The sequence below is a fragment of the Plutella xylostella genome, chromosome 6 (genome assembly GCF_932276165.1).
Source record: "Plutella xylostella chromosome 6, ilPluXylo3.1, whole genome shotgun sequence".
Taxonomy (NCBI): domain Eukaryota; kingdom Metazoa; phylum Arthropoda; class Insecta; order Lepidoptera; family Plutellidae; genus Plutella; species Plutella xylostella.
Window position 1 is genome coordinate 9586386 of NC_063986.1, and position 24315 is coordinate 9610700.

Genomic DNA, 24315 nt, shown 5'->3' on the forward strand with positions numbered 1-24315 from the left:
GTGTTAGTACTATTATCGTGAGGGCGTACTGACAGAGCTATCATTTAGCCATTTTCATATTGTTTCTTCATCCGCATGCGCTGAACTTATCAGTTTCGAATTATAGGCATGTCACGCCGAATTTACTAAACAAAACTTAATTTCCTACTTCTAACAGATTGTGCTACTTGAACATTTCAACTTTTCTTAAATGAATTATAGTTCATCACTTTGTTTCGTTGTTATTAATCTCTCGACGTATGCATTTTGTTTGTTATTGTTGACTTGTTTACTATTACATAAACAGACTTGGTGTCATAAACCAACTTTAAGCGTACCTGAATGTAATAATTGAAAATGGGTTACAAAATAATATATTGGAAATATGTATTTGTATATCCAATGAGTTGGTAAGTTTAGTAAGAAATCAAATTTGTGGCTTCCATATTGTATTATTAAAATGTCACGAATTCCATTTAGAGTATTTCCTATAAGTGATAAATTAACACCAATATTTATAAGGCTTGACTTATATTCCATTTTGTAAATAATATGCATAACTATTTTATCTGTAGGTATTCTGTATAGTCAGTCCAATAAACATCTTTTTTGGTGTCATACAAATTATTAAAGTATAGCGAAAGGGCTATTGCAATACTGGTTGGAAATTTATAGTGATCTTCCGGAAGACAGGTCAACATACCCTTCACACTGAAGGCTAAAGTTAACATGTATCGTTCAGCAGCTTTGTGTATTTACCGTTTTCAGGGTTGGCCCTAATGAAAGTTATTTGGTATGTCGAGTACCATGTCAATGACCTGCCTTTGGGGAGTCCACTGATAGATTTCTTCATTACTAGCAACAATACTACAGCTAATGTACCTACCTACTAACTTCAAAACTAATTATATTCAGTGATGAGCTGATGTTAAAATGAGTAATATGTACCCTATTTAAGGTACTAACTATCCATTCCATATTGTTGTATTGAACTAGCCACATAAAATTCATTTTAATAAAGTACATAACACATGAAAGGAGTATTGATTTGTATTATTTTAATCTTCAATTTATTTTTCTGTAAATCCATTGTCTTCTTAACTTGCTTGCCACTGACAGAGTAGTACTGGTCTCAGTCGAGACTTCTCGGAGGAGTAACGGGAATGAAGAAGATTGAGATTATTGATCACTTGGCTAGTTGTGCAGTGAGCTTCATAAGTATCTACCTTGTCTAACATACAAACCGAATGTACTTGCCAGGCTCTATTCTAATCTTAATGGGGGTGTAAGTATCTGCACCTGGCTCTCGAATAGAACTTTTGTGTTTGTCCATACCCCCAAGGTCTAAACTCCCTTTCTGAGCATGGATGCAATCTAGGTTCGAAGCAGCGACAGTGGTGGCGTCGCATCGGCTTTAGGGCGCAGGGAATTATGTCTATTCTATTCTATTCTCTGTGGGGGTGTAAGTACCTGCATCTGGCTCTCTCGAGTGGAACCTTTGTGCATATCCCCAAGGTCTAAACTGCCTTCCTAAGCTTGGACCATTTCCCACCACGCTGGTCCATTGCGGGTTGGTGGGTTCACATATCTAGATGTGCTAAATCTAGATATGCAGGTTTCCTCACGATGTTTTACTTCACCGTTAGAGCGATGGTATACATTGTACTTAAGTTAAAAGAACTCATTGGTACCTACATGTCAGCGCCGGGATTTGAACCCGCATCTCTTGGATGAGAAGCGGGCGCTTACCCGACTGAGCTACCACCGCTCGAAATTAAATTATGCTTACGCTTGAATTATGTCATGTTCTCGCCTCGCCCGCACTGCAACTCCCCGAGCGTATAGAAAATTTTGCAGCGGAATAAAAACCTTGCATCTCTGGCGTGAGAAGTTGGCCCTTACCCGACTGAGCTAACAACGTACCAAAGCTCTCATTGAACTACCTCCGCTCTCGTCAGGCTGCATATTGTAGGTCCAACAAGTCTAAAACACATTAAAAGTGGACAGGAAGATGGCCAATTGGCCATCTCGGCCAGCATCTTAGTGGGTGGACATTGGGTGGGAATTTTTATTGGTCAATCTCAGAATAAGGAAAACAATGCAAACACCATGAGATTTCTCTATGGTTCAATGAAACTTATCACAGAGCAAAATATTGGTCTGCAAAGCGCAAGCTGTCAAAACAAAATGTCAAATTATTTCAAAATCGTGCAATTTTAACCGCTGAAACTATTGTTATTATTTAATTGTTTACGGCTTTGTTTAAGAATTATAAGTATAGTTGATTGTAAAAATAAATAATTTGATAGTGGGTGTGTGATATAGAAGAACGGTCTAATTGCATTCGATGAATCGGACAACATAACCTACGATGAGCGCCGGTATGGAAACAAAGAGTGAAATATTCTCTCAAAGACTTATCACGGCTGTGCTATGGAACATAGGACTGCAGACATTCCTGGCTGTGGCTCTGGTCTTCATGATACAAGTGAATCTACTGTATCCGGTCACATGGATAACATCAACATTTCAAGATATCTTCGGTTGGAAAATGTTGCTCAACATAGTCCTCCTTGGGCTGGTTTCCTTTTTCCAAGCTTTTATTTACGGTAGCTATCATACGGTGCCGCTACCAAAATATTTCACGAGATTTTCCATGTTCCTGAACATGTTTACATTGCAGAACATGACATTCAGTGTGCTGTATGCCCTCAGTGGCTACTTCACCATGGGTTTGTACTCATCACTGGCTAAGAGCAACTACAATGTGTTGAGGAAAAATTGTGACAACTATGATGGACAGTGCCTCATTGAAGCGAGCTTGTTCCTGCAGTTTGGAGGCATGTGGATGGGGTTGTACTACTTTCTAAACATCCACATATTTGGAACCACAACGCTCATGTTCCCACATGTGTACCAAGACAAATTCCAGCAGATAAAATTGGCTATTGGGCATATTGTTTCAACTGGATTCAAGAACTCATTTGTCCCCGTCCTATACTACTGTTGTTTCTACTACCTGTGGGGCAGCAAGCCTAGGAGTGTCATTTGCGATGTCTACAGTTTGTACCTTGAAGACCCTGCATTGGATAATATTTATAACATTGTCAGCTCCGGAATATGGATTGGACTTTGGTTTTACACAAGTTTGTTCTTTATATCTGTCTACACTATGAAAACTGTGTTCAATATTGTACTTACTGAGCCTATGAAGTTCCCTATTGTATCTGATACCTGCCTTACTCTGCACGGAGCTCTTGGCCAGAGATCACAATTCAATGCTTACTTAGCAGCTCAAGATCTTAGAATACTATCCATGACGGATCCTGTGCGGAGATCTCTAATATTCACCCTGTCTCAGCCAGGGGGACACCCAAGAAACTGGAACCACATATTGGAAAAGTGTCTGGTCATCATAAATGGATTCAACAAAGAATTGGAAGACATCAATGAAATAAAACCTATTGACACTGACTGCTCACAGAAGATGAAGATGAATGCATCACCTTCCAATGGTTACTCTTACAAAAACAACCTGAGAAACATGGCTAATTCACCCCAGCTGTTTGAACTAAAAGATCATTGCAAGAACAATGTTGAACCAACATTGATGGAAGCAGCCAAGGCTGAATTCAAGAATTATATTAACAGACTCTGTCAGAAACCAGGTATCAGTTATTTCTTTGGAGAGCTGACAGACACCAAGCTGAAATATTTGCTTCTTCAGGCACAGCCGGTCATGTGGACCTGTGAAGGTTTGGCTTCCATTGTGGCGTCATCACTGAAGGAAGACAAATATGGCGTTGTGCAGAATGACTTGTCAACAGTGATTTCTGCACTTATTGATCTCAAGCATAATTTAGATAAGTTGACCAAACTTGGACTGGTTCCAAGAAAGAATATTCTGAATGATTTCTTTGCTATAAAAATGAAGTCTGCTCTGCTGTCATCAGTCAAGAGGAGCATCTACAAAATTGTGATTACATTCTCTAAGTACATTCATGAGATACCTTTAGAGCCTGATGTCCAAATGGCTATACAACCATTTTTACTTTGTAAGGAAGCCTGAACTGTTTTTCTTAGTCATAGTAATTAATTTATTAAATAAGTTTGTAATTTTAGTAATCACCTTATTTTATTTTTATCCTCAATTAAACTATCTTACATCTAATTTATGGAGGTAAATTAAAACTTCATAAAAAATTAGAACTTCAAATTTTATTAAACTTAAAAAAAACATTGTTAAAATCATGTACTTACTTAGCTACTTACAAACAAATTCTCTACTCAATAAACTATCTAACTATCACATTTGGACTAGAAATGTTGGCTACAATTGTATATCTTATATATTAGGTACATTTGCTCTTACAATGTATAAGTTATGTAGTTACATATTCAGTATTCATCCTACAGAAGAGAAGTGCATTATCTCCACAATAACAAGTCATATTTGAGTAATCAAATTCATAATATAACATTAGCATCTTACAGCCATACTCATCACTACTGGCGGCCATAGCCATCAAACATAAATAATTATTTCATATTCTTGAGGAGATCAGAGGTCACCAAAACACAAAGAATAAGTATTGGTAACATAACATCTGCATCGAGGGGGTTAGATGCCACCAAAAATAATTGGTATTGTTAACACCTGCATCCTAGGAGCATCTTATATGTAGATCTGTAGTTTATTCCCTCCATCAGGCCACCAAGAGGGCTATTCGTGATGACAAGGCCTAGGGAAGCCATGCGTCCCCTAGAGCAGTGTATCTTCGTCCCGGAGCTCTCCGCTGAGCAGCAGCGAGCGCTGGCTGGCCGCACCGAGCAGCGCCGTGCGCTCCGCCGACGACGTCTCCGACTCACAGCTTAGTGATGCTGCGGAAATGGTGGATAGAATTAGTAGGTAAGATATGAGTTAAATGAGGTTTGACTCAGTGAATAGTTATGAAAAGATATATAGATGTGAACGATTACGGGCTGATGATGATGATTGTAAAATTATTAAAATGGTTATGTCATTTATCACAACTCAACTAAAATGTACAATATTATGAAAATTGATAAATTTTAAAGTTGATATTTATTTATTCTTCATTGTACAAGATACAAAAGTAATTATGTACAATTAGGTGGACTAAGACAATATCTTACGTTACTATACTACAAGTAGAAGAGTATCATTCAAGATGGGTGGGGATGGGCGATATGCAAGGAACCTGCTCATTATAAAGACCTACATAATCTAGTGGAAACAGTTTCAAAGAGAGGAAAGATAGTTATGAAAGTGGGAAAAGATCTCTTACAAAATGCCACATTTTGCATCTACCACATTCACAAGGGTCAGTCAGGGTAAAGATGGCAGGGGTCTATCGTGTAGTTATAACGGTGGTACATACGAAGGGTGGTTTACCATCAGGGCTGTGCGGGGGCGTGGCGGTGCGCTGCGAGGGCGGGTCGGGGGACGCGAGCGCGGCGCGGGCGGAGCCCCCCGGAGAGCCGAGCGTCGAGGCTTGCAGGCTGTAGCTCTCCCTGCGGAGTTGTGCTATTGTGACTAATGTGCTATGTTAATGTGCTGGGTACCTAAATAGTTGATGGAGATTTGAAGCAATAGATAGGATGAAAAACTTAGTACATTCAATCTCTATTTTTATTAATTAATTAAAATACAAAATTTATCAAACATACAAAGGGTGATATACGAAATACATCTCTATTTACGTGGATAGCTCGATAAGATAATAAATCCCTACTTTTGCATTCTAATAACTGTAGCTGGGTATAATTTTTTGTGAATGATTAAACTGGTACATTTCGTGTATACTTCGGCCGTTGAGAGAATTCGTTTTTGATGTTATGTCTGGTAAGTAAAGTTGGTTTTCCTTTGCAGTCATCAAATATCTATGGGATTTTGAATGTCAAAAAGGCATTCTCTCAACGGACATAACTACTGTAGTAGTGACCGCTTGTCCTCATTATTTTTCTTATCTACGTGCAAATACGGTGTCATTCCACACACCTGTACCCAGAAGTAGAGCTAGTCTGCGACACCTGGCTCTCGCTGTCCCAACTAGTATCTCCGTGGTTGTAGGCGGGCTGCAGCAGCGGCGGCCAGGCGCGGCGCAGCGGCGTGTCTACTGGACCGGGGGAGGGACACTCTTCGGACTCTGTGCGCATGTGGCAGGCCTGGGGATGGGTGGTGTGAAGGAGGATTGTTATTTTAGAAAATCATTTCTTTCCTCTTTAATGACGGGGCCTTTGTACAATGGTGGTAGAATAATATTATATGACAATCGACAAATAATTGTAACATTTTACGTGGAATATACGAGATTTCATTTAATTTCAGTCATTTCAGGAGAAACTGGCTGGACCGACGACTTTATACAGGTACGTTGTAGTGGTTGGATGAGGATGGACGATAACAGAGTGTTGTGGTTCCTTGGGATAGAGGCATATGACTAGTAGTGGAAGATTGTTGGTTGGTGTAAGAAATAATGTCTTAGGGGCGGGTTCGGGGTTTGTGGTCATCTTTTCCAACTCCTCATTTAGGTATATTGCTAAGTACCACCCGGGCGTACCTAAGATCGATTCGTCAACGATAGCGAAATGATTCTTACTGCATGCTAAAGTTAGGCATTTCGATTTCATGAGCATTGCTACAATATACCCCCTTTGACCTACCTAATTGCTTTTCAAAATTGGAACTTAATATTATGAAATCAAAAGGCATAACAATTAAATAATTGTTAGGTACTTACATCCTGCTTACTCTTGCGGCTACGTCTAAACTTGAAGGTCTTCTTGGAGGGTCCGTGAGACCGCTGCAGGCGCGGCCGGTCGATGCCGGGCCCGCCCGCGTCCGAGCTGTCCTCCATAGGACTTAGAGGCGATAGTGGCGTGGTCGATGTTTCTCCTATAATACAAAGTTATAGTTATTTGAATACGGTTGTTATAAATAAGTTTTTTTCATATTGAAAGCGAATGGGCAAGATTAAATGAGTATTTATTGAAAGTAAATACAAATTCTAATACGCAGAAATTGTTCGATTGATTTGCCTATGTTTAAGTTTTTGAATATTTGTATTAAGTATTTAGGTATAGGTACCTACTACTCATTACATTTGGTCGGTGGATATTAAGTTACCTGAAGTGAGTTTGAACTCCACAGACGATACGAAGCGTAGTTTGGTGGGGTTGGTGGTTGCGACGAACGCAGGCTTAATAACTTCTTGGTTATTGCCACCTGGAATTATAGTATTATTCATTTTAGTTCTTGTCAAATTTCTTTACTTTCTATTTTTCTTTTGTTTTTTTTTTTCATTTATCATGTTTTAAGTATAGTTATAAAGTGTAATTATTTCAAAGTGTTACCCATATGTGAGTTGCTTGAGTTGTTAGCCGGACTCAGGTTGTTGTCTGGTCTCCCGACGGGCAGTTCAAATCCCATGTGCTGGCTGGTGGTGGAACTGCTTGACAGTGATTCTGGAAATAAACGTATACGTAACAATGATTATGATACGTAAAAATTATGTACTATTTATGGCGGTACCTTTACAAACCACTTATAAAAGCCTAACTAAATGATTTTGCATTCATCGCTGATGTTTAGAATATAATAAAATAGATTTATTTTTAGACCAGGTCCATAGTGTTAGTTGTAATTAGGTACTTAATATTTAGTGTTAGTAGACGAGTGTACAATTATTAACTTTTTTTATAGGTATTTTAAGCTCAGTGTGGAGCTGCATCCACCTCTTAAATATTGGGATATCCAACCTATCCGCAAATACACTGAGTCATCACGGAGGCAGGTTTAACTTCTATAGGTACTTTTAGGTACAATTATACAAAGAGTGCGCGAATGAACGATTGAGTGAGTGAATGAATGATTGAGTGAATGAGTCACCTCTCTGAGCGGCCAACGGCGCGGCGGGGTGGTCCGGGGTGCGCGGGGCGCCGCGTCCCACCAGCATGGATATCAACGACGGTCGGTGCTGATGTTTCACTTCTATGGGTGCTACGCTGGGTTTAGGGTACACTTCTGATGCGCGCTTCCCGCCTCCTTGCAGGTTTTCGGAGATTTGATCTGTTGAGAGGTTATTTATGATAAGTACCTATGTGTTTTGGTGGAGTACAACATGTAATGTAAAGAAGACAGCAAAAATGATAAAATTATACATACCGAGTTACGTATTTTAATATAGACCATAAAACCGAGCACCTCAAAAACGACCAATGGGCTCGTCGCTGCCATATGATTTTTATGACCTTTCGTTTGGGACGCAACGCTGCACAAAACACCAATGGGGCCTCTCCCTAATCATGGATTCTGTGCATTGGTCACGTTACATGAATTGCAATGTATCAACACTACCCAACGAGGCCCAATTCGTGCTTTGCGTCGTTACAGCCATATATTTTAATGGCCTTTGGGAAAACGCGACGCAACGTACCAATGGGTCTACACCTTAATAATGGATTGACTTTTGCATTGGTCGCGTTACATGAATTGCGAAAAATGAAACAAACACGTCCTGTTACAGTCCTGTACAGGGCTCATGCTTGGAGCCTATATATTTATATACATTTTGAATGAATAAATGTTCGTTTGTATGTCTCACCAAGCTGGTTGTGGTCGGGCTGGTCGCGTAGGGGGCAGGTTGACGCCTATTGGCGGCTGTTGTGTATGCAGTGTGGGTGTATATAGTACTACTAGCTGTTCCCGCGCGCTTCGCTTCGCCTTTAAAAGTTTTCCCGTGGGAATTCCGGGATTAAAAGTAGCCTATGTTCTTTCTCAGGGTCTAGACCATATGTATACCAAATTTCATTCAAATTCGTTCAGTAGTTTTGGCGTGAAAAAGTAACAGACAGACAGACAGACACAGTTACTTTCGCATTTATAATATTAGTTAGGATATAGATATGTTACCAAGCTGATTGTGGTCGGACTGGTCGCGTAGGGCGCGCAGGTCGCGGGCCAGCTCGCTGAGCACGGCGTCCCGCCCCCGCGCGGGGGGCAGGTTGACGCCGCGCACCCGCTCCCGCACCACGAACTGAAGGTGCCGCTCGTTGTCGCCTATTGGCGGCTGGGAGAGCTGTTGGGGATATTGCTGAGTTATTGTTTGTAAATTTTTATGAAAGTTTGGCTAGAATAGGAAGTAAAAAATAAATAAAACATGAAATATTTGAGGTGCACACTATTAAATATAAAATCCGTCAGTCCAAAAAGGAGAGAAAAGCCGATAGGATGAGGCAGGTTCGGAATATAATGTTGTGGGCTGTGGCGGCATTTGAGAAGAGAAGAGTTTAACTAATTAAGATCTTCATAAATCGGCAAAAAACACACGAGATTTATATTTCTATGGGACCCAGAATATGCGTATAATGATGAATACGCTTTACAATATTTATTCATGTATACTCAGTAATGTTAATGGTGACAAAACTAAATATGAAATTTGTGCCACTATAGTGTAGCATTAGTGCTGTGTTATACCTCAGGGAGTGCACAGCACTAATGGTCACACTATAACCAATACTCCACATACCTTATGCACAATAAACGGCAGCAGCAATATATACAGCGGGGTCCTATAGGTCACCACAAACTCGAGGAAGTCCCACAGATGATGAGCGGCCTCGTTGCGGCGTCCCAGCTCCCGCATCGCGCGCGCCATGCGGCCCCACTCCGTGCCCGACAGCGAGGACGCGAAGCACGTGCACAGGATCTTTAGTGCTGTAGGGATAGAGGTGAGGTTTGAATGGAACTGTTCATGAAACAAACACAGCGGATCGCCGCGATATGAGATCGCAACAGGCTTCATGTCACGCTCTCTCTTATGGATCACAGGCGACATTTTTGTGTACAAACCCTAATATGTTACTAATAAGACAACCGATCGGTGTGGCGGGTTTGACTGCTACGTCACATAATTTATTAAACGCGCCTATTGGTTCTCGGATTTTCGTTGAGCCCGAATGATGTCATAAACCTCTATAACATGAAGCCTATAATGTCCCTAGCATAGCAATAAGTCCCACAGATGATGAGCGGCCTCGTTGCGGCGTCCCAGCTCCCGCATCGCGCGCGCCATGCGGCCCCACTCCGTGCCCGACAGCGAGGAAACGAAGCACGAGCACAGGATCTTTAGTGCTGTAGAAATAGAGGGGAGGTTTGAATGAAAATGCTGAAGAGGGTTATGATACTGTTGAAAAGGGTTTGTACGCAAAACTGCGGATCGCCGCGATATGAGCAAGCAATACGCGTGATGTCACGCTCTCTCCTATCAAACACATGCGTGTAGGAGAGAGAGCTTATAGGGTACAACAGCCCTAACCTAATGTTACTAAGACAACGCATCGATTGTTGCCGCGTCACATAATGGTTCTCAGATTTTCGTTGAGCCGGAAGAATGTCAATAAATCCGTGGCCATCCTCTAAGCATTAAGCCTATTATAAACCTAGCATAGCAATAAATCATACATATGGTTTTGGAGTCATCCATATGTCATACGGATGCCAATATAACTTGTTAACTCCTCTTCCAGGGTTGCGAGGTTATACTCCGCTTTTCACAGCTTTTAAACCCTATTTAATAATGACATCGAAACTCACCTAAAAACGCGATCTTATACAGCTGATTCGAAACTTTAGTCGTCTTCCTCGTATCCCGACTGCCAGTGAAGGTCAAGCTATTAACCCTTGCATCAGAGGTGGTCAACTTGGAGCCCACGGCCGTGATCTGGCCTTTCAAAGCTCGCTCAGCACTACAGATACTAAATAGCCTTGGTCACTCTAGTTCTTGTCTTGTTATCTCTTCCAGGGTTTACAGGACATACTCCGTTTTTCACAGCTTTTTAACGTATAATGATGAATAATGACATCGTAACTCACCCAAAAACGCGATCTTATACAGCTGATTCGAAACTTTCGTTGTCTTCCTCGTGTCCCGACTGCCAGTGAAGGTCAAGCTATTGACTCTAGCATCAGATGTAGTCAACTTGGAGCCCACGGCGGTGATCTGGCCGGGCGGCGCGGGCGGGCAGAGTGCACTTAGTACTACCGAGACTATGTAGGAGACGTCCATTTGACGGAGTGGTGGTGAATCTGGAAGATAAGGGTTAAGTGCTGTTGAGTATGAAGTTTTACTAGCGCCACCTATAATCGGTTTTTGTCTATGGTGGAAAATCTCTCATTAAAATTTTATCGTTTTAACCAAAGTTTTCGTTCTCAAAAGTTCGGCGTTTCGTTCGTTTTAAAGCTATATATTTCTTCTATAAGACTATTATAAGGGGTAAAGAAAACTAGTATATTGTACCTTTTCGTCCGCTACCCACTCTCAAGCACAGAGGCATGAATAAGTTCATGAGCATATTTTCAGTTTTCTCCGCAGATTGGAATATGGGGCTGCCTCCGCACATTTGCTCTAGTGTGTAGCTGTCCTGTAACCGAAATTCAGAATTAGATAGGTACTGAATTAAAGTTATCAAAAATAACTTACATAGGTACTTATGGGTGGTAGTAACTTCACTTTGGCGGCAAATTCATTGAAATTTTCACACAATAATAACAATAATTTTGGTTAGTCCAGATATTCTTCAGTTTCCAAATTTTGCGGCCATTATTAAAATTTAGACAACTAGGTATTTCGGCAGCCAAGGGGTTAAAATCCACGTCTTGTCATGAGCGTCCTCCACCCCATATTCTGAAGCTGAATTTTTACAACATCCTGTATTTATAACTGACCCCGGTGTAGTTGATCTGCGCGGCGATGAGTCGCACGACGGTGCTGCAGAACTGCGGCGGCGGCGGCTGCGACATCAGCGCCGCCGTCGCCGACGACAGGCTCTCCCCCATGTTGCTCTCTGATACTATTAGCGTCTGCAAATTGACATTCAAAACGGTATTCAAACTTACTTACAAAATTATAAGCGATAAGGCCGCCATTTGTACCCTAACTAAGTTGTCATGTATTGAGGTAATTATTTTTCGGTGTGCGAATAAAAAGTACTCTATCTATCTATCTATAGCGTGAGTGAAGTACCTACGCCAACAATAAAAATTGAACAATTTGTCGGGTCAGACTGAGAGACTACTTCTTCTTCAGCCTATAGCAGTCCATTGCTGGACGTAGACCTCTCCTAAAGCACGCCACTGGATGCGATATAATATAGCTGTCCGAGAGATATTCAGCTACGGCCATATTTGATCATTTAAAAGACCGGATTGTACGTAGGTAATTGTATTTATAAAGTATTTATCTTTTTAGTACCAAGAATGCGCCAGAGGAGCTCGCTTTTTCATATTATTATTTTCCATCGAAGGGCGTTTAAAATGAACTAACCTGTACAGTATTGATCAAAGTTTTCACTTGCGGCCAGTGCATAATGAACGGGTATCTCGTCGACGTGTCGTAGACACCTTTTAGCAAATGCGCTGCTGCATCCCAGTCCGTGTTCCTCTGTAGATAAGACATCATATTGTAGAAAATTATTCATCATCATTCATACATCGGAGGTTAAATTGTCGGCTAACGAGTGCTGTCCCACTCTTCAGTATCTATCTTCAGCTTTCTTAAACCTTCAATACCACTATAAGTATTTACTATAAACAGTGGTATTTACCACTATTTACTCAATACGACTGGTATAATAGCATTGGATCACAGGTGTCCTATGTCAAACAAATCGGTTTAACCCTACGTTTGCCTCGATCACTGATAAATTCCACCTACAATTCACCGTCAGCGGCGGGCAGCACGAGGCCATGTAGCTGGCTCGCTCACTGACACACGACTCACCCTGATGCTGGGCTTCTTGCTGATCTTCATGAAGAGCTTGTCGAGGCGGCGCAGGATGCACGTGAGCGCGGGCCGGGCGGCGTCGTCGGCCCAGTCGGCGGCGGGTAGGACTAGTGCCATGTAGCGCTGGAGGCCGCGGCAGCCCATGGACTCGGGGTCGTAGGGGGACACTTTGAGCAGGGAGTGCGCGATGTCTGCTAGACGCTGTGGGGAGGGTTTTGGGGTTAGAGTCGTTAGGGGTGAAACTAGAAAACTTTTGTCACGTCTTGTAATGTGCTTTTAGCTACCCGGGTGGCGAAATAAAATTGATATCTTCAGCAGTTAAATACCTAATACATAATAAAAAATACTTTTGCTATCATATTTATTACCTATCTGACACTGGCTGATTTACTGCCAGTTTCAATAACTCTATCTATCGATAGCTGACAGTTACTATCATACGACTTTGAAACACAAAAAGTTGCACTCAAAATCGTATGAAAGTAGATAGAGTATTGAAACTAGCAGTTAGGACATGTGGGTGTTGAGTGTGCGTTTCGTAAGCGCACTACTAGAAACGCAGAGCCTTCGCAGCGACAACACCCGATCGCGCTTACAGTACCTATAGGTTTCTAACCTGCATAGGGCCAAGTTAAATTATTTGTACCTTAGTTTCAGAAGCTCTCACTAATCACTCACAGAATGCGACTTGGAGTCGAGCAGCTGCACGGGTTTGCCGTCGTTGCTGGCGCTGCCCTTGTCCCCGTTGATCTCCTCGAGCCGCGCCGACGCCTTGCCGATGAAGTCACCCACTGCCCTAGATCCCCAGTGCTTAATCCGTTTGATTGGGTTTGCTAGAACACAATCCAATGCTCGGTTTGTATAAAAGTACCCTGGGTGATGACCATACAAACCTATACAAACCGAGCATTGGATCGCGTTCTAGAAAAGCCGAGGCATGCCTAATATCACTTGTGTACACTCACAGAATGCGACTTGGAGTCGAGCAGCTGCACGGGTTTGCCGTCGTTGCTGGCGCTGCCCTTGTCCCCGTTGATCTCCTCGAGCCGCGCCGACGCCTTGCCGATGAAGTCACCCACTGCCCTAGATCCCCAGTGCTCAATCCGTTTGCTTGGGTTTGCTAGAGCCCGACCCAATGCTCGGTTTGTACAAAAGTATATGGTGATGACCATACAAACCGAGCATTGGATCGCGTCCTAGCAAACCGGAGGCATGCCTCGCCGAGGCGTGCGACAGGTGGATACGCGGCTAATATCACGCGTGTACACTCACAGAATGCGACTTATAGTCGAGCCCACTGCCGTAGATCCCTAGTGCTTGAGCACATTCAGCACTGGCATCGTCAGACTTCAATGTAAGAAGCTATGACTCACAGAATGCGACTTGGAGTCGAGCAGCTGCACGGGTTTGCCGTCGTTGCTGGCGCTGCCCTTGTCCCCGTTGATCTCCTCGAGCCGCGCCGACGCCTTGCCGATGAAGTCTCCCACTAGTGAGAGTAACACGTCGCGCGGACGACGGTATTCGGCTCGGACCAACTGGGAATAAGTAACAGTAGGATTATTATCTACTAGTTTTTCCTTAACATGTTACAACATGTAACACACCCGTGGGGATTCCGGGATTTAAAATAGCCTATGTTAATCCAGGGTTTTGACTGCCTGCATAACAATGTTAATAAAAATGTGTTACGTTGTTTTATCGCTAAGGTCTAAATTCTGCAGTCCAGTTCGCCATCGCTCTGGTCCAATGCGTGTTTTTGCGTCTAAATGTCCTGAATCTGTGTAGGTTTAATCAGTATATTTCCCTTCATCGTAAGAGCGATGATATACCATGTATATGTACAATCGTACATCATCGCTCTTACATACATTATGTGCATAATAAACAGATAGTAGTAGCACTAACCTCCGAATCTTCAGTATTGATATAGTCCATATTAGGAGGCATCCTTGCGTGCTCGCCGAACCTCGAGTGGGACTCTTCGTCTAGAATGTCCATGAAAGGAGTCGTCATGACGCGGGGCCCGCCTCGTTGGGACGAACCTTTGTGCTCCGGTGATGTCCGGTAGGGACCGTTGTATGATCTGAGGAAACATTTAACATTTAACAGGAGGTCATCAACATATTTTGTGAGTGATTGGGTATTGCGTTAGATATAAGTTCATCAGATAGACGGAAATTTCAATGGATTGATTTAGATTTGAAGTGTATTTGTATTACTGTACTCACTTTTCATCAATGTTATGTTTGGGAAACCTAAACGCTGACCGCTGTGTACCATTTGGCCTAATTTGCTCGACTTTAAACATGGTACATGCTTTAAGTATTCTCGTCGCAGGCCACTCTTATATATATCTTATATATAGAAGATTCCACTGAATGGCTATTGTCCTCCAAGAGCACCTTCATCCGTGCGTACTCTTACGTCGCTTTATTACTTTTACAGTAGAAAATTTAAATAGATTACTTGGACAATCCCTCGCAGTTGTTGACGAGAGTCTTGATGGCGATGGCCAGTTGTTGTATGATCTCCTTCTCCGTCTTGCCCTCGCGGTTGTAGGTCGGCTTCTTGATCTGCGCCACGTAGCAGGGCAGGATCGCTTCCAGGATTATCTGGTCAAAGGAAATACTTATTAGTTACCTAGTTGATTCTCTGAAAGGAGCCTGTTCGAGTGACGTATCAATCGATTCTTATATCAGACCGGCGCGCCATGGGCAGTGCTTTCAAAAACGGCTGCATATATTTTGATGTACGTGTCTAACATACAGTCAAAAATGTGCCTCTAATGGGTTTTAACCATCAATCAGCCATAAGATATATGGTTCCCACCTTGAAGTTGAGGGTGGAAACCCGTGAAATTATTTGAGTACCTAGGTATTCATGGCCAGTGGTTCATTCAATTCAGAGCTACGTCACCACCAAAAAACCCAGGAATTTGTTCTTTCACGGTAGCAGAAGGCTACAGTCCACTCACCAACATCTGATACCCGCGCATGCTCTCGGCCGAGTAGGACACGACCATCACACACAGCGAGATGCAGTCCAGCACGTTCACCATCTCGTCCTCATCACGGTAGCAGAAGTCTATGGGTTTTAAAGGTTTTTCTTCTTTGATTAGCTCGGCGATGTGCAGAGGGTCCGGGGAGGGCGTCTCTAGGCTGAGCAGCAGGTTGAATAGGCAGCTGGATTGGACCTGCAAATGGAATAGATATATACATTTATGTAGAATATTCTAGATTTGAACCTAAACAAAAACAGAAGTTACATAACTTATATACTAACACATAGGTACAAAAATGGCGGTCTTATCGAATGAATCGATTTTTTAAGGTGACCTTTGGGTGGAAGGATATTTATGATCAAATAGGGTCAAGTGTACTAAAGATAAGATTAATAGATTGTTGGTCTTTATCACATTATTGCCGATTGAAATAGATCTCAAGTGGTCAACGATTGATGAATGATGCTACTAGTCCATCTCACCTTACTAGCATCCCCATAAGCAGACTCCTCATCAGTATCCAAGATGGCGGACACAGATCCAAACATCTGCAGTATGAACGGCTTGCGGTTCAGCAGGTAGAACTGTTTCACCGCATACTCTATGGTGGTGGTGACTAGCTTGTTGGTTTGATAGTTGGAGTAGATTTGCAGGAGCGTCGGCATTATTAGCAGGTAGCTGTGGAGGAAGTATAAATACTGTGACTAAATACTGTGACTAAATACTGTATAGACTTACATCTCAATGTTGATCTACATTGTAGAATATATGTATAGCAAGAACAAGAGGATTTATAACGTTGAAAGTAGAATCTTGAGGCCTTGTAACAAGACTTATGTTTGTGTGTGGATCATAAAGTCTCAGTATAAACAGTCGAAGTTAATCAGGCATACAAAGTGTCTCTAAAATGGAAGTGTAGAGAGACTTTCGGTGACGCATTTCTTAGATTGGTTAGTTGAATAATTTCGTTCATCTAACAATATCATTTTAAGAAGACCATAAATCGTATCTAAATCTTAAACCCTCTACTTAACTTAAACTTAAAATACTTACCCATTAGTAGAAAAGATATTCTTAAAGTTGAACGCAGCGTTAACGTACGTCGCGATGACGTATCTCAGAATAAGCGAGTCCTCACTGTGCAACATCAGGGCTCCGTTGAGTACATTCAGAAACAGGTGAATGTCACGGGATGAAGTAAAGTTGCCCGCCATTGCCTCGAACATACGGGCTATTAGGCGGACCCACCTGTGGGAAAACATCAGCATTGAATACAAGTCAATATACACAAAAAAGCCCAAGGTAGTCAGTCGGGTGATAAAGAAGGCCGAGGATTTTTGTGGCGTTCCTTGAAGTAATCTATATCCAGCTGTCCAGCAGGTAGTGGTTGTGTGACGAAGGCTGAGGGTAGATTGCTGTACGCTTCTTGAGAGAGCGTTATTCTTGTAGCAGCTAGTAACACTAGAGCTCCACTAGGGTTGCCACTTTTTTGTCAGGTAATGCAGATTGTACTTACATTAAGGTTGAAGGCGTCGGCGGTTGCGTAAGCAAATGTGGCTCTATGCACCTTAGATAGGTAGCCAGTAGTGGTTGAAGGAGGAATACGTCTAGTTGTTGCGGCGGTATAACTGTGATAAGACACTCACATGGCTTCATCAGCTCGTCCACCTCATGTAGCTACCTGTCTAGAGTGTGACAATGAAGACTGAGACACTCACATGAACTTGTGCAGCACGTCGAGCCCCAGCAGCGTGGGCCCGAGCGGGCCGCGGGAACGACGGCAGCTTCATCAGCTCCTCATGTAGCTACCTGTCTAGAGTGTGGTGTGTGGAGCCCTTAGCTAGATAGGTAACCTGTAGTAGTTTAGAGACGAGCCGAAGTCCTGCGACGCTGCTTGAAAGAGCGTTATTCTTGGCTCTAGCAGCTGGGTTGACTGCTCCTCTTAGCGTCTCGACAAACGCTAAAGCTTGACTAGGGTTGCCACTTTTTGGCAGGTTAATTAGGTAGTACGATAATGATACTACTCAAATTAGGGTTGGCGACTGTTGACTGGTAATGATAGGCAGAGCGCTGTGTAGCTTCTTGACGCGTTATTCTTGCAGCAGCAAGCGACACTAACGCTTCACTAGGGTTGCCACTTTTTTGAAAAGTCATTACTACCATGATACTCACATTAGGGTTGCCACTTTTTTTAACATGTTAACAACAATGAAGAAACTCACATGAACTTGTGCAGCACGTCGAGCCCCAGCAGCGTGTTGATTGCTCTTATTAGCGTCACTTCCTAAGGTCACATCAAATTTAAGGGTAACGTAAACGGATCGCCTGTCTTTTCTTTTGTCAACCAGACGTTTGCGAGTCCACATTTTGACAGGTTATGAAGAAGATACTTACTCACATTAGGGTTGGCAGCTGTTGAGTGGTAATGATAATGAAGACTATAGAGCTTCCACTATATTATTGTATTTTTGACGTTCCTTTATGTCTGGTAAGTAAAGTTGGTTTTCCTTTGCAGTCATCAAATATGTATGGGGTTTCGAATGTCAAAAACCAATAATAAGATGGACAGAGTATAAAAAACTCACATGAACTTGTGCAGCACGTCCAGCCCCAGCAGCGTGGGCCCGAGCGGGCCGCGGGAGCACAGCGCCAGGTCCGCCTCGAGAGCCTTGCGCGGGAACGACGGCAGCTTCATCAGCTCGTCGTGGAGGAACACCACGCGTTGGACCACCTGTGGAGGGGAGTGGGGGTTAGGGGGTGGTGGTCCAGACAAAGATATTTTATTTGCTAGAAAATAGATAGGTATTGATACATTTTATATATCAGACATACTCTTCCGTTTTGGAGTGCAAATTAAGAACTTAAATAAGTAAGGTTGAACCTTATTGAGTTGGTAAGACCGAATTGGAGGTAAGGTTTTTTAATAGATTTGGATACTCTTGCAGAGGATTGAATATTCACAATACATTACCACAAAGCTAAAGATCACTGTTGGATCACAGTGGGAACTTGGTGTAAGTCACATATATCGACGGTGGAAAGGCAGAATGTTTTATCCGCCACTTTTGGCGAATATGAGTTATATACACCGTTGGAATCGCCACATTTTTCTCTTTCGAATGGTGCGGGTTTCGTTTCGATCTGAGCACTTTTTTGGCGCTTAAGACATCGGTGATTTTGAAATCTTAATACTTTTTTCTTGTATTAAGAGCCACTTTTTTAGTATTTTTTATGTTCAAACATACATGATCAATCATAAAGTTATATAAAACATTTTACCCTTACTAAAACAGTAAAACACTGTGACTTAATTCATTTTGAATGAATGTGAATTTGTATCATTAGTTACTTAAGCGACCTACCTGATTGCGAAATAAAACATAATGGATATAAAACTAAATGCCTTCTTGTCAAAAATAACATAAAAGCACTTAGTATATTTTACGTAATTGTAATTTAAGCCTCACTGGCACTTAAACCATTTTACCGGTCAGTCTTACTCGCGGCGTTTGGCGGTTAATACAACTTTACCTAAATCTGTTTAATGGTACAATTGGCACTTTAGCGGTTTTTTGTGATTTGTAGATAATTGATATAAGTGATATAAAACAATTCAAAAAAATCGCAATCAAGCGGTTTATGGTGTTTAAGCTGTTATATTATTATTATATCCAGAAGGATATTGCGTGAAAACGCCAATATATAAATAGGACCGGTTGGAAAGGTGTCGCTTCAGTACCCCGTCGGGACGTTCATTCGGAGAGGACGTGCGTCTATGCGACAGTTGGCGCTGCGTACGCAGCGTAATTACGTAGGTATAAACTCAGATTCGTTCGCAAGTATAAAACTATAAATATTTTTTATTATATCACCAGATAACTACATTAAATTATAATATCTATTATATTACGGTTCTAAATAATAGTGTTGCTATAATTAATATTTATTGAGTTATTAATAAAAATATGCACTTGGATCCTTTCTCCTAAATTGCTGTTTCTATGCAAGTAGGGAATTTAACGTTTCTCTGAAAGGATCAAACCAAATATTTATTTTTAATAAAATATTTTTTCTATGACTATATGGTTCTTAATATAAAATATTTTTAATGTATTAACATGACATTACTTTTTATACAAAATAAAAATTATATATCAAATAAACTTATTCTTAAATAATTTACCTATAACGAAATCTAGTTAGAAACAGCATTTCTTATCTATATAAAAATCTAACCGAAAATGTGTTCCCAAGCCCAAAACTCTGGATCAACTTAACCGATTTTGATAATTGTTAGGTAATTATACGAAATTTAATAGAAGACCACGTTTTAAGTGAGTGACCACGACCTGTTTGTATCCCATAATTTTCAGAATAAAGTAGGTATTTTAACGAAAAGCAAACCTTATAGGAGATATAAAAAAGTTGGACATGAATTAAATTAACTTTTACTCTAACTTCACTTCATCATCCTCCATCGCTGAAGAGTGCAATATCTGGTATATTGTATGAATCTATCCTGCTTTTTATGCCTCCGTAGGAAATCCATCGTTCCCTGGTACTTTGCCACTCTTCAGCGATCGTATGGTCCGTATCAATTCGTCTTATTTGGGGGTTGGATATTTAAATTTCTGTCAAGATGCAGGATAGTCATAAATCTCATCATTAATCATCATCACAACCCATTACGTCCCCACTGCTGGGGCACGGGTCTCCTTCCAACGAAGGAACGGTTTAGGCCTAGTCTACCACGCTGGCCTAGCGCGGGTTGGTGGGCCCGAACACAAGCAATCTTGTGCTGAGAGAGTTGTCGGGTAAGTGGGCAACCCAACTGTCAGACGTTTTCAAGCCGCCCGAAGGCCTCTGACTAGCCTTAACGACCTGCCGATTTTATTAATCATAATGATTACGATTATGCATCAAGATACAAGATGATGCTGGTATATTTGCATCTGCATCCAACTCCTCAGGTGGTGGTTAGGATCATTAAAAACTTCGGCTATGTGGCCATACTATCTTGAAAGTCAATCTTCCATAGTAACAAGGAGATTTCCTGGGTTTTGTTGCAATGTTCTTCAAGATGCTTTGTATATATCCTTCATGTTTTCTGTGGCAGCCGATGGTTGTGGTCTCATTTCTGGACATAGAGTCACCCCTATCAGCGTTTGTCTTCTTAAATTTTGTTTGATACCTATTAAGTTCACAAAGAAAATACTCATACGCAAGTGCTTCTTTAGAATGGTCGTCTAGTTCGACGTTAAGACCTAACTCACATTGTGATAGTCCTTTGGGGTTACCACCACTAAACATTAGCCATTAACAATCCTAAAGCATCGTCGCTTGCTTATCAAATCTAGCGTATCTTGTATGAATCTGACAGATAGTTAAAAGCGAGCGACGCTGCTTATGAATTTATAATTGCTAATGTGTCTTGCCCACACTAACTTGACACTTGGCTCGAAGGCAGGGCGGAAGGTGGACAAAGGTGACAGAATGGTGGCATAGAGACGGACGAAGAAATGTCGGTTGGATTATGATTATTAATTGATGAATAAATAAACCTGATCACTTCGATCTCAATCTCAAAGTGATTTCGCGGTGAACAATATGTTAATAAAGTTTATAATAAAATAATGCTTCGAGAAAAGGATGGCACTGCCGTGCCCCCAGATATTATGAAATTTTTGTTTTCAATCTAGCTGACCCTTACCTTTTATACCTTCCCTGGACTTCCACAAATATTTCTAGACCAAAATCGGTTCAACCGTTCTTGAGTTCTGAGGTCCAATTATAAGTTCATTTATTATTTAAGTCATTCATCTTAGATATAAATTGCCTTAGTTTGGCGGTTAATTCATTCTTATGGAATGTTTAAAGTAACATTAATTATTAGAAAACATTATGCTGGTGTAATGGTTAAATCTCCTTGGTCTTTAAATTGTTTTTACTTGTATTTTATTAAAATGTTAATGTCGTTTAAGCCAATTTTACCTGACTGAGATTTCACATGCCTATGTCTTATGTCCCTTATTACAGTAAATAGAATATGTACATTCATTTCATATACAGAATTATATAGAAAACTGTTTCTATTTTACGTATTTTAATTTTCAAAGCCATAGCTAGAATAATTACAGAGATATGATTTTTTTTCGAAAATTTCAAACTTTAAATCGCTCTGGTGAACATTTTATATCATGGCGCTTCAAACATTCTGCCTTTCCACCGTCGATATTACATATGTCGTGTTCACAAAATAATAAGCTTTTACAACGAAATTATAGTATTATATTCTTAGCTTCATGTAATGTTATAAGAAGCTGTTCCAGTTTGTTTATTATTCGGCTATTCAGATTTGAAAATGAGGTTTTGACTTTTGATTAGTTTATTATGAATATGAAGTAAATTTGCTGCAGCAGCAGCTGGAAGGAACAAATACTAGTGACAGCGCCATCTAGTGTCCATTACACCCACCATGTCCACATTCTTAAGAATCGCCCACGTGAGCAGCACCTTCCCGGTCTCGCGGAACTTCAGCAGCAACTCCTGATGCTGGAGTCGCTCGAAGGCCTGCTCTGGCGGCAGGTGGACGAGGCCTAGTTGAGGGTATTGCGAGCGCTTGAAGAAGTAGTAGTCACGGACGTAGTTGGACGGGTTGTGGATTTGGCCTGCGGGGGAAAGGTTGCTTTAGGATTAAATTGCATTTAACAGGTCTTGTAATGACTATGGAAACTGTGGATAAGAAGGCACAGGATCGTAAAGTTTGGTCTTATGAACGCCGTTAAAAGAACCGCGTTCACAAGACCTATGTGAGTATTTTTTGCCGTTCGAGCGGTACGTGTAGTCGCACTTCGCATACACAAGCTTGGAAGTACTCGCTCGGCAAAGTTAGTGCAGTTCACTGAGGGGAAGGCATTTTTCAGTCCACTTCGAGCAAACTTGGGGAAGAATTTGTCTATTGCGGCCTTGGCGTGCCATAATAATTGGTCTATTATCATTGGTTATGTGGCGAACATGTGTAGACGGTCGCCTTCATTTAAAACCTTATGTAAAGACTACTAGTCTATATTACTTATATGTCATTGTGAAAAAATGAATAAAAACAACTCACGTGTTTTAAAATCGACTAGGAAATGTTCATCATGAAGTTTCTCTGGTACTCCGAAGAAGTCGAGCGACTCCCGCAGGATCTGACAGAACTGAGTGTCTTCTTGTACCGGGAACTGGGATGGGATACTGCCGTCGTTGTCCACTGGAAAGGAATATAAATAAATTAGAGTTTTGAAAAAAGTTGTATTATTGTTATGTCGAATGGGTTTCATTCTAAAGAAAGTTTTCTTATAGGAGGAAAGAAATAGCGTTCTCATTAAATTTACCGCGTTTCCAAGTGCTGAGTTTCATTTCCAGTCGCAGCAAATTATTAGAAGTCATTTTTTTTCCTCGATTTTTTGTTAGGACTAAACATGAAACCAGCGATAAGCGCACGTCTACTTACTCTACCAGTAAGTATATTGCAATAAGGGTCCGGAAAACGAAAACACATCCCAGTTTGTTATATCATCATGTTCGTTACATACCTGGACTATGCACGACAATCTTCTTAGCGGCCGGCACGTTAGCCGTGAGCAGGATGGAGGCGTCGCACTGCTCTTTGCGCAATATCTGCTTCAGGTCCTTGAACATTATGCCGTGCACGCTGTGGACCACCTGAAATTATGTAAAGGGGGTGAGAATATTGTTGAATTGTAAGTTGCAGGAAGTAATTTTATCCATGATAAACATGAAAAATGTAACGATACACACACAATAAACAATTCTACTATAAGTACATATAAATTTTTCTAGATAGGTAGGTATTACAAGGTATGTCTTGCTTTTTGCTAAATTGTATTTTAGAATTTTGGGATACACTAGCCACCAATGGGGTCAATCAGAGATAAAATCGTAATGTGTATAATTAATTTGGTCGTAATTACTCAAGGCAACCTTTCACATGAAATTTATTATTAAAAAAACGCAAACATAACTCACCATCCACAAAATAGACAGCGCCGCGCCTATCAACCTCTGCCCGTCTTCGTGCGGCGAGCGCACATAGAACATCACATATCCAATAATATAATTATACAACGCGAAGGCGGCCTGCTGGGGCAGCCTCGGTATGAACCTGATGAGGTGTCGGAGCAGCTTGAACATTTCGTCCTGATGGTCTCGGGTTAGACGCTCGAGGACGTGGCGCAGGAATAGGGCTGAGTCTTCGACCAGGCAGCCCCAGATTACCTGAGGGTTGAAGGTTTGTTAGGGAGTGGTAGACATAATGAGGGAGAGAGTATGCAGCGTTGTAAAAGTTGTTGTGGTTTTTTAAGGGTTCCAATTCAGCATTGTGCAGTTGGCACTGCATCAATTTGTTTAATAATATTTTTTTTGGCTTGGCTAACCAATATATTTTTATCGATAAAAAGTTATTCCAACTTATAGAATAACGTTTCGTCACAACATAGTCATAAGCAAGGCGGAGGACAGTAT

At 41.4% G+C, this 24315-nt stretch overlaps 2 protein-coding genes across 2 annotated transcripts in view; one reads left to right on the top strand and one right to left on the bottom strand.

Annotated features, from left to right (window-relative positions):
- Positions 1 to 2145: 2145 nt before the first annotated feature.
- On the top strand, positions 2146 to 4104 carry LOC105383880 (nucleoporin NDC1). Its single transcript, XM_011554013.3, has one exon. It carries the CDS (start codon positions 2351 to 2353, stop codon positions 4046 to 4048), a length of 1698 nt encoding a protein of 565 aa, XP_011552315.3. The 5' UTR covers positions 2146 to 2350; the 3' UTR covers positions 4049 to 4104.
- Positions 4105 to 4179: 75 nt separating this feature from the next.
- Positions 4180 to 24315, bottom strand: part of LOC105383878 (protein unc-80 homolog) — a 56336-nt gene continuing 36200 nt past the window's right edge. Inside the window, exons 44-68 of the mRNA XM_048621569.1 lie at positions 23821 to 24069; positions 23367 to 23496; positions 22901 to 23041; positions 22264 to 22457; positions 18375 to 18520; positions 16843 to 17037; positions 16272 to 16467; positions 15763 to 15981; positions 15255 to 15400; positions 14694 to 14871; positions 14162 to 14323; positions 12786 to 12989; positions 12330 to 12446; positions 11732 to 11866; positions 11304 to 11427; positions 10880 to 11092; positions 9534 to 9721; positions 8915 to 9080; positions 7892 to 8071; positions 7357 to 7467; positions 7130 to 7228; positions 6744 to 6898; positions 6002 to 6168; positions 5396 to 5514; positions 4180 to 4860 (exon numbers count right to left, since the gene is read on the bottom strand). Coding sequence (XP_048477526.1) covers positions 4742 to 4860; positions 5396 to 5514; positions 6002 to 6168; positions 6744 to 6898; positions 7130 to 7228; positions 7357 to 7467; positions 7892 to 8071; positions 8915 to 9080; positions 9534 to 9721; positions 10880 to 11092; positions 11304 to 11427; positions 11732 to 11866; positions 12330 to 12446; positions 12786 to 12989; positions 14162 to 14323; positions 14694 to 14871; positions 15255 to 15400; positions 15763 to 15981; positions 16272 to 16467; positions 16843 to 17037; positions 18375 to 18520; positions 22264 to 22457; positions 22901 to 23041; positions 23367 to 23496; positions 23821 to 24069 — 4053 coding nt within the window. The 3' untranslated portion in view covers positions 4180 to 4741. The remainder of the gene's footprint in view (positions 4861 to 5395; positions 5515 to 6001; positions 6169 to 6743; positions 6899 to 7129; positions 7229 to 7356; positions 7468 to 7891; positions 8072 to 8914; positions 9081 to 9533; positions 9722 to 10879; positions 11093 to 11303; positions 11428 to 11731; positions 11867 to 12329; positions 12447 to 12785; positions 12990 to 14161; positions 14324 to 14693; positions 14872 to 15254; positions 15401 to 15762; positions 15982 to 16271; positions 16468 to 16842; positions 17038 to 18374; positions 18521 to 22263; positions 22458 to 22900; positions 23042 to 23366; positions 23497 to 23820; positions 24070 to 24315) is intronic.